The 9,876-nt window shown below is 39.4% G+C and overlaps 1 protein-coding gene across 1 annotated transcript; it reads left to right on the forward strand.

Moving 5' to 3' along the window:
- Positions 1-29: 29 nt before the first annotated feature.
- TDP2 (tyrosyl-DNA phosphodiesterase 2) lies at positions 30-6,621 on the forward strand. The gene is made up of 7 exons (XM_035550578.2): positions 30-179; positions 259-347; positions 2,538-2,705; positions 4,066-4,157; positions 4,588-4,706; positions 5,045-5,215; positions 5,986-6,621. The coding sequence occupies exons 1-7, from the start codon at positions 30-32 to the stop codon at positions 6,265-6,267; spliced, it is 1,071 nt and encodes a 356-aa protein (XP_035406471.1). The 3' UTR covers positions 6,268-6,621.
- The last annotated feature ends 3,255 nt before the right edge of the window (positions 6,622-9,876 follow it).

Raw genomic sequence — 9,876 nt, forward strand, 5'->3', positions numbered from 1 at the left:
CGTCCCGCCCCGTTGTGCCCGGCCGAGCCATGGAGGCGGCGGCGGAGGAAGGGGGGACCGCGATGGAGACGGAGGAGACGGAGCGGAGGAAGGCGCTGTGCGCCCAGTTCGCCGCCATCACGGGCTGCAGCGCGGCGGTAGCGTGCGGCGCCCTGGACGGCCACGACTGGCACCTGGAGGTACCGGGGGGACGGGACGGGATGGGATGGGACGGGGGGAGCCGCGGCCCCTTCCCTCAGCTCTGCCCCTGTGCTTCAGAGGGCGCTGAACGCCTACTTCGAGCCGCCGCTGGAGGACAAGGACGAGGGAGGCAGGGAGCCGCCGCCACGGATGGACCCGGGGGGCTGGTGAGTGCCCGACCCCCGGCTGCCCGACCCCGAGGTGCCCGGCTCGTCTTGTGGTGCCTGGGTTATATTTCCATAAATAAAATCGCCCCCTGCACGCACATTTTGCAGGGTGTCCCTGCAGAAGTCAGGGTCAAAGCCGCCGTGCCTCGCATAGACCGACTGCCCCGCAGCATACCCATAGGGCTTGCTGAGATGAGGCGTGAGGGAAGGTTTTTTTTCTGGAGGTTTATTTATTTTGTACTTCCACGTTACGTAGAAGAGCCCCTGTGGGCTTTGTGGCTATGAGTAAGCTGTGTTTGGTAACAGCATGCATGTTTTTTCTTCGTAGAACTGTGTGTATGAAAAAAGCAAGCCTACCAAACGTTAATGCTGGTCCCTAGGCAGTCCACACCGAGTCAGAACATGTCTGTATCAAACTGGCAGTGCCTTTTTCTTTTCTTCCCTTTGGCTTTGCCCTGCAGCTTCTGCCTTCAGCTGGGGCATGCAGGATGTGATGGGAGGGAGGTGATGGAGGCCTCTGAGGCAAGGGAAGGTTGTTTCAGACCTGCTCGTGTTCTGCTACCCAGTGTTGGGCCTTCCCAGTGTGCTTTAAGCAAGCCCTTGCCCAACCATCTTGCCATTGGTATTGGCAGCTTAAAGGCTGACTTACAGAAGTGTTCTAGGGCGATGATTGCAAAACTTTCAGGTCTGGTCTTGGGAGAATCCTGGAGGTGGAGTTGTGGTACGCTATAAGGCAAAAGGGGGCTTGTGGCGGTGCCTCTCACCTACAGACAGGTGCCTGGCGTGTTGGCTTTCAGGAGGTGAGGCATGTAGGAGTGAAGAAATGGTATTTTTTAATTGTTAGAGAGGAGCTGTAGCATCTGATCTGTCTGCACTGCCTCTAGCACGACCTCTGCACTGCTGCTCGTAAGCAGTGATAACCCAGCTGATAAAGAACAGTTATGTATTCAATACTGGAATACTATCATTGGTGTCAGTACTAGGCAATTTCATTTTCTCTAGGATTCCTGTTTGTCATTTTTCTAACAGAAAATGCCTCCTCCCACCCCATACTTAATACACCAGTGGGTATTAAGTGGATAAGGAATTGCTTCACTTGCTTTTCCCACACCTCTTGGTGTCCATGCAGACTTTTGTAGTTCATCTCGTAGTTATTCAGGTTACTGTATGAATATGAAATGTGACCATGAAAATTTTGAAAGATAACTTATCTAAATAGCCCTTATCTCCCTCTCATTTGTATGCTTTCCTTTTTGTGTTCCATTTATATCACATGTGTGGCAGTGGAGTCTTAGATTGTTTGTTCAGCACGAAATAAAAAAACAATGCTACTTTCTAGGGAATAGATACGTTTTGTTTCAAAGCCTTATTTCCATGTAAGTGTATAAATTCTGTGTTTAAAAACAAAACTCCAGTATCCCAACTTTGCCAAAATAGTCTTAGCTATACTATTGAACATGTTTTGTTTTAGATTCTCCTTTACTGAAGGAACTCACATCGGGCCACGCTTTGGAGGAGTTGGGTTCCCTTTAGTGACGTGGTCCCCAAACAGTGACTAGATTAGGCACTCATACTGTGACAGTGCTATTCAGTCTTTTATCAAGTCAACAGGGTACATAGGGCCCCGTGTTTTTGAGGTGGGATTTGGGGGTGAATATTCCCAAAGAAAATGATTGTCAGTTTGTCAGAGTGAGTTTGCACATGTATGCCCAAGGGGGGCTCAAAAATTTCAACTGGTTATGAAGATGGGCACATAAAAGCAAGTCATGGCAGCAGTTCTTTGTTTCTAATATAATGGAGAGTGTTTACAAAACTAATATATACAGACTGCCTCTTGTAGGGCAAAAGAGTTGAATTGCTCAAGTGCATTGGATTACATTGGTTGCCATCAGATTAACTTAAATCAGAATGGTAAATATTATTTTATGTATATGAGGAGGAGGAGGAAGATACCCTTACTTCTCCTATATACTAAGGCTCTACGTGATTGAGGTCTGTATGTTTTAGTTACTGCGCTTCTTCTAAATTGCAATAAGAGTTCAATGTATGTTAACTTATTTGTTGGGAACGTTTTAGATAGCCACCTGTAAGTTGTAATGGATGTAGAACATTGTACTTTCAAAGATACGAGAGGTAGTTGCAGGAAGAACAGTATTATGCATGTTGACAAACACATGACTATCTTTTTAGTATTGACCTCACAGCAGATGCTACTACTAGTAATGTCAGTGACGCTGGTGCAGACTCAAGGCAACAAGATGATGACAGCAGCTTCTCACTGATAACCTGGAACATTGATGGGCTGGATGACAGAAATCTACAAGAGCGAGCTAGAGGCGTCTGTTCTTACCTGGCATTGTAAGCATAGCTTCATCTTTGTAGTGTCATGTACTCAGTTTTAAAGCAGAAAGTGAGCTTCTCATTTTAGATGCTTAATTTGGGCACGAAGAGTTTTTGTATCTAAAAAATGTCTTAAGTAATGCAGTACCCTTACAAATCCTAAATAGCTGAATAAAAGTTGATAATACTAGTTGGAAGAGGTCTGAACCTGCACAGCGTTTCAAGGGTTACAAGTACTGTGAGAACTACTTTAAAAATCTTTTTGTAATGAACAATATTGTTTACATCAAGATGCATTCCTACATCAAGAGGAATACTTCATACTTCCCACCCATACACAAAAAGAGGATGAAACTGCAAGAAACTTGTTCATTTCATTCCAGTAATAGGAGTAACTTAATTCTAGAGCAAACTGTTTGAAAGGTCAGTAAGGTTTTTTGTTTGTTTTGTTATTTGAAAAATGTCTCTCTTGCCATTACTGTTATTTGTCTATAAAAAATAGCAATGTGCAAATTGAGATAAAAGCAGTAGAATCTGTGATCACCTGTTATACTCGCACTGTTGGAAGCTTCACATTAATGTATTTATTAGCAATTTAATAATTACATAAAGTGGTGTATCTTCATACAGTAATTTATCAATGTTAATTAAACTGATTTAAACAAAATTTATTCTTCTAAAACCAGCAGAAAACCCTTAACTAAATCAAATTTCACTTGATTTTTATTAATCTGAGGTGACTTTATTTTTCTTCTGTAAATAAGGCCTTAGGTTTGTCCTTCACCTGCTTAGAGCAGCAGCGTAGCAAAAATTTACAGGGATAGCTGTAAAGTTGCAACTAAATGGGCACTTTCAGGACTGCTACCCCACATGAACTGTTCCTGATGGAACAGCTCTAAGGAATAAAGGAGCTTGGCATTGATGAAATTGGATGAAATGAATGGCAGGTTAGCTGAGGAGTATTTGTTATAAGGGCATGAGGTGGGGATTAGAATTTCCTGGAAATCTTAGATGTTGCAGAACACGTTCCAAAGCTGCTTTTCAGCTGTTTCAATTAAATTCCTTGCATATGTGGTATTTGAAACCTGTGCAAACGTTTGCAAGATCAAGATATAAGTCATGCATTTTATTACCATTCCAGTACTGTACCCATAATTATTATTGTTTCATGCCTTCAACATTGGTGGTATGTCTCTGTGCTACTAAATACGGTGGATAAGGTTTTTTCATCTTTTTTTTTTTTAAACAAGGTCTCAAAATATGTAGGAAGATGAGGAAAAAATGCGCCTGAAATCCCTGACCCTGTTCTGTTTGACATCAGAGTGTAACAATATTACCTTTCAGTAGTTAATTTAAAAATTTGTCTTGCTGATTTCAGATACAGTCCAGATGTCGTGTTTTTACAGGAGGTCATCTTACCGTATCTTTGTATTCTACAGAGTAGAGTAGCCAGTTACACTGTTATTCCAGGTAAGAAGTAAGCCTCAATTTCTGAAGACAGAAACTAGACAAAGTAAGCACCATTTGTAGCAGCTGAAAAGAGGAGGTTGAAGAAGGAAGGACTTAAAATACTTCCTGTGTTTTGATACCAGCATGTAGTTTGATGCAAATTATTCCTATGAAAAGCTCGCTTGACTGGTTGTTTCCTTTGTATTTTTTCTGCATTTTGAAGGACTGATAGCAAGATTAGCGAAAGGAAGTGCTATAGATAAGTAGTTTGCTACACATTTGGATTAAAAAATCCGAAAAATTCACACCCACATTAAGAAACTTTTAATTAATGATTTTGTATATCTTACAAATTATTCTCCCAGATCATAGTAAAAAGATCTATTTGAGATCTTTAACTTCATGCTACGTCAGAAGATAACTGACCTTTTCTTTCCCTGTTCCTCTTTAGGTAATATAGATGGCTATTTCACTGTCATTCTGTTGAAGAAATCAAGAGTGAAATTACTAAATCAAGAGATAATACGTTTTCCAACAACGTCCATGATGAGGAACCTTTTGGTTGTGCATGTGAGTCAGTCATTACGTCTTGCGGCTGCATGTCTGTCTTCAAAGCAAAAAAATCACAGGAAAGGCTGGACTGGCCTTACTCAAACATATGACCTGAGTTGCATTTAATGCTAACAAAATTAAATCATTAAGTTACTGCTCACGCTTCGTTTTCCAGTCTTTTAACTTCTGAAAATGAACTGGAAGCCTACTATCCTCCTATAAGTCATTTTTCTCCAATTTAAAATTAGTATTAACCAGCACTCTGTCATTCAGTAATTTACTTTGTGATTACTTTTTGTCTTTGAACTTCGTATCCTGGTGTGGAAAGTAACATTGCTCTTTTGTTTCATGCACAGGTGAGCATATCTGGTAATGAACTTTGCCTTATGACTTCTCATCTGGAGAGCACTAAAGATCATTCCAAGGAGCGTGTGAAGCAACTGCAAATAGTGTTAAACAAAATGCAGAAGGAGTCTGAGTCCACCACTGTTATATTTGGAGGGGATACAAACCTCAGAGACAGCGAGGTAATTAGAGATAAGCAACCTGGTTATTCTGAGGTGTTTTGGCAATATCTTCTCAGACTTTTCTGTTGTCTTTATGAGCAATGAACTGCACAGCAGAGATCTGCAGATTCTTCTTAGTCATGCTTTTTTGCTTAGTCATGTTTTAAGAGTAAGAAGCTGAGGCATTGCTATGCTGAGGCTTTTGTTACAGCTGTAGCACAAAATGCTTAATTCTCAGTATGTTTTTCTGAGTAGGCACAGGGATAGTTAATGAAGTTTCAATTTTCAAAGCATATTCTGATTTTGAGATCCTGATCTTTATTTCTTTGACTCTCGGATTTTCGGGGAGTTAATGCTAATAAAATTGTTGAAAGAAGAGGGTGCTCTGGTGAAATAGATTTGGGGATTTGAAAATGCATCCTCCATCATGGAGATATTCAAGATGAGAAGCCGTTTTTAGCTGCTGATCTTAAAAGTGAAAACTGTACATTATTAGTAAAGGTGAGGGTTTCATCCTTCCCTAATAGAGAAATTCTATTGCAGCGAGCTGGAATGACCTTGTTTCGGAGAACATGATGTTGACCCCCATACCTCAAAATTTCAGAAACGAGCACCTGTTTCGTAACGTATTTTGGATGTACAAAGTATGACAGAAATTGGTCGCGCTGTAGAGTCTACTGAGAAATACCACAATTTAGAAATGCCTCTAATATATTTGTTTTTTCACAGCTGATGTTTTGCAGGAAAAAAAAAAGATATTTTGACAACACAGTTCTGTTTTCTCCCCTCAGGTTACTAAGCTAGGTGGCTTACCTAACAACGTCATGGATATGTGGGAGTTTTTGGGTAAACCTCAACACTGCCGCTATACCTGGGACACAAGCTCCAATACTAACCTGGGCATAGCGAGTAAATGCAAGTTGCGCTTTGATCGTGTTTACATTCGGCCTGCAGCAGAAGGAGGAAATATTATTCCACGAAGTATGGACTTGATTGGATTAGAAAAACTAGACTGTGGCACATTCCCTAGTGATCACTGGGGTCTTTTGTGTAACTTTGATGTGATATTATAAGAAAGAAAAAGGATTGTATTGTTCGGTTTTAACGGATTTGTTCGTGTTTTAACAAAATTTTACTCTCTGAATTTAAGTAGGAAATATTTAAATTTTCAACCATAGCAAATTCTCTGCTTTTGAATTTTGCTGGAACGTCTTCATTTAATGCCAGGTTTCCTTTTTCCTTACTGTATTCATCTGTTCTTGAATCATGTTTTTAAACATTTGTTTTTAACAAAAACACAGTCCAGTCTTAAAACAGGAGGAAAAAGATAAATAAAATTCCTAAATCACTAGGTGATTTACAAGGCGCTTTTATTTTGTCATGTAACATAATCTCATAATAAATGCTGCTTCTTTTTGAAAATACTGTTATTATGACTGTTTTGTTTGTTTTGTAACTATTTCCGTTACCCTTTACAACAATGTCTTTTGTGGGGTGTTTTGTATTAGCTTTTCAAGTTTGTATTGTAAATAGGTTTGTACACCTTCAGGCAAGACAGTAAGGGAGCTGTGGAAAGAATGGGTAGATTCTCACAAACTAAGGGTTTCTTAAGCAAGAATTAAACAAATATTGAACAGATTTAAGAACAGTGTGCCTTCTATATGATATGAAAAGGCTGTATGTAATAAGGTGCGTGGAATTTGTATACTTGGGATGTTATATACCTTGCTTTATGTTTATTAACCTTGATATGAGTTGCAGGTTAAAAGATACTATCTTTCCTGTGAGCTTCTAAAAACAGAATGCTCTTAGAAAAGCAGCTCAAGGTCTAACTGACTTTGCAGAAGATAAACAGGCTTTCTTTCTCAAAGAACATTATAACCAGTCTCGTGGAACCTATCATTTTATAGATGTGCAAAGTACCAAGTGGTATCATACCAAGCTGATTTAAAATGAGAAGTCTCACTCCTAAATTTCAAGCATGAAGTTCAGTGCACAGGCATGGAGAGGAAGCCCAGACAACCCCTGTCAATGGTACAAAGTGCACCAAATGCCTGTACTAACATACAGCGTTCTTAATTATAAACAATGTTTATAAACTATATATATATTTGTCTAAACATATATTGTTTTTTTTTCCTTGAGTCTTGGGGAATTTTCACAATGTAGGACAGTGGAAGGTGAATCTGCTGGTTCCTACCCTGAAATAGTCAGGATCTTTAACCAATTCCATCCCAAGAATGGAAAGGCCTGAGCTATATGTGTTTTTCCATTGATTCACGAGAGGTGACCTTACCAAACAAGCAGATAAACCTCAGGATGTTAATTCAGAGAAATCAGCTGCAGAAATCTCACTCTACATTCATTTATGTAAATGTCAAACCCCACATTCCTCTTACTAAAGGCGAAAGAGGCCCTTGTCTTTTGGAAAGGGTGTCTGAATCCTCGTGTCTTGATCGGTCTCAGTGTATCCTTGTATTTTATAATAACTGAGTTTCGAAATCGAGGAGGAAGTAACTTTTTTTTTTTTTTTTTAAACCACTGTTGGGCCCATGATCTCTTTGTTCTACTCCCAAATAAATAATTCTATTAAAAAAGTGAAAAATAGATGCCAGGATTTACCTTCCTTGTTTAAAGTAGGCCTGGTCCAGTCATGCCTTTAGATATGTTGCATGTCCCTTTCTTCCTCACTAAAAGCAAAGAAATGTCATGAAGTTTGTTTTCACCATGTACATCTCTTCCCCATGCCTGGTAGTAACAGCCGAAGGATTCATGGGGAAGGTGATAGTAACTTTCCTAAAGTTCTTGGGGAAGGTAAAAGTGCAACAAACTCATGCTTTGACAAAATAACACTGTTTTATATTGCATCCTGCATTATGGCTAGCTTGTGTGGCTGCATCTTCCCAACAATATTGGAAGATAAGGAAAAAGTGGCTGATGGTTGGGATATGTTTTTACTTTGGGAAAGAAAGAAGGAAAAACTGGGGGCTCAGAGCAGCATGTGACGAAGCACCATGCCTAAACTCCACATTCATCTTTAGCGTTGAGTATCTGCCTCCTCTTTTGATCAGCAGTCTTTCTTAGCCTCTGAAATAGTGAGTGGGGACATAGTATTTTTATTAGGAACAAGCAGAGACAAAATGCTCTAAGAGCCAATTCATTTTTCTAATTACAAAGATGGGCAAGAAGAAGACTTTATTCAGTATAATTAGTGGTTAATCATTCTTTCAGAATGAGGAAATTATGCTTACAGCCTTTAAAACTCTTCTTGAATTACAGTAAAAATAATCAGACTTAAAAAATTAAGATGACGTAAATGCTGCATGTTTCACTGACTATTGAATGTGAAGCACTACATATTTAATTAAATACACTTTGAACCACTTAGTAAGTACCCAAATTACTGACAATCAAGAGCAGTAAGAGCCCTTACATCAATTTGCCTCTTAATTTAATCAGTGATGTAAAAGGTAAAATATCTGCTGAATATGGCAACTAAAACTTGTAAGAAAACCGAACATAATTATTTAAAAGGGTAGAAACAGCAAAGCAAAAACAAGGAAAAGATTTCTTGGGGTATGACTTACAATTTAGTTTCTTTTCCTGTTTCAGTGACATAATACTGTGGCATCCATATAATCCAAAGGACTTGCACGAACATGCAAATGTGAGACAACGCAATAAGTATCTCCTATTGGTAATCAACAACACTGTGGAGGAAATCAGGAAATCATGTGCTATTGGAAGCACTATTTTATTAGTACTTTGATGTAGATACTAAGATTATTTCTTTTTCTGAGGGTAGAGCCAGTCTTAAACATACCCACAATAAAAGGGCTTGAAATTAGTGAAAAACAAGAAATATACATAGAATTAAAGAAATGTTAAACTTCTAGGGAGGTAAATAATAAATGGATGGATTTCCCAGGGTTTGTGTTTACTAAGAGTACAATTAAGATTAATTAATGAAGATGCATAAAAAACACCTATTTATTTCTTGGAGACCAGGCATGGTGTGGAACATCAGCTCAAAGGTGATGCAAAGCCACCAGTGTAACGCTACCATTTTGGTAACAGCAGAGAAAAGAGGAGGGTTAAATGGGTGTTGGAGAATATAGGGACCCCAAGTGATGATAACACAAGCACAATTGAGGGCAGGTCAGACAGAAGAAGCTTTATCCCTACTTTTATCTTTATTTATATATCCATGGACATAAATTGTGAAGCTTTATCCCTACTTTTGTCTATATTTATATATCCATGGACATAAATTGACCTCCTAACACAAACTGTTACCGTAAAACTATAGCTTTGACTAAGGAAAGGATAAGAGTGCAGGGTGCCTCAGGCCAGGGCTTCCCTGCCAGCAGCACCAGGATGCTCAGAGGGGCCATTAGGTGGTGGTGATGGGCAGCACAAGTCAGAGGCAGGCTCCAAAAAGCCTCCGGATATCCAGCAGTGAATTGACAATTTCACAGGGCTTTGGTCAGACGAAATGAATGGACTTACTGTGGAAAGGCAGCTGGAAGTAACCAGATGGACATTTAACTGGTAGGCTATGTTTTGAAGCTTTGGTGGTCTTCAAATAGCATTGCAGCACACTCAAACTATTATTTCATCAGTTTTAAGCCTACTAATTCATCAGTTATGAAAGGCAAGAACTGGCTTAGCAAGAGAACACC

This window comes from Cygnus atratus, chromosome 2 (genome assembly GCF_013377495.2).
Source record: "Cygnus atratus isolate AKBS03 ecotype Queensland, Australia chromosome 2, CAtr_DNAZoo_HiC_assembly, whole genome shotgun sequence".
Classification (NCBI taxonomy): domain Eukaryota; kingdom Metazoa; phylum Chordata; class Aves; order Anseriformes; family Anatidae; genus Cygnus; species Cygnus atratus.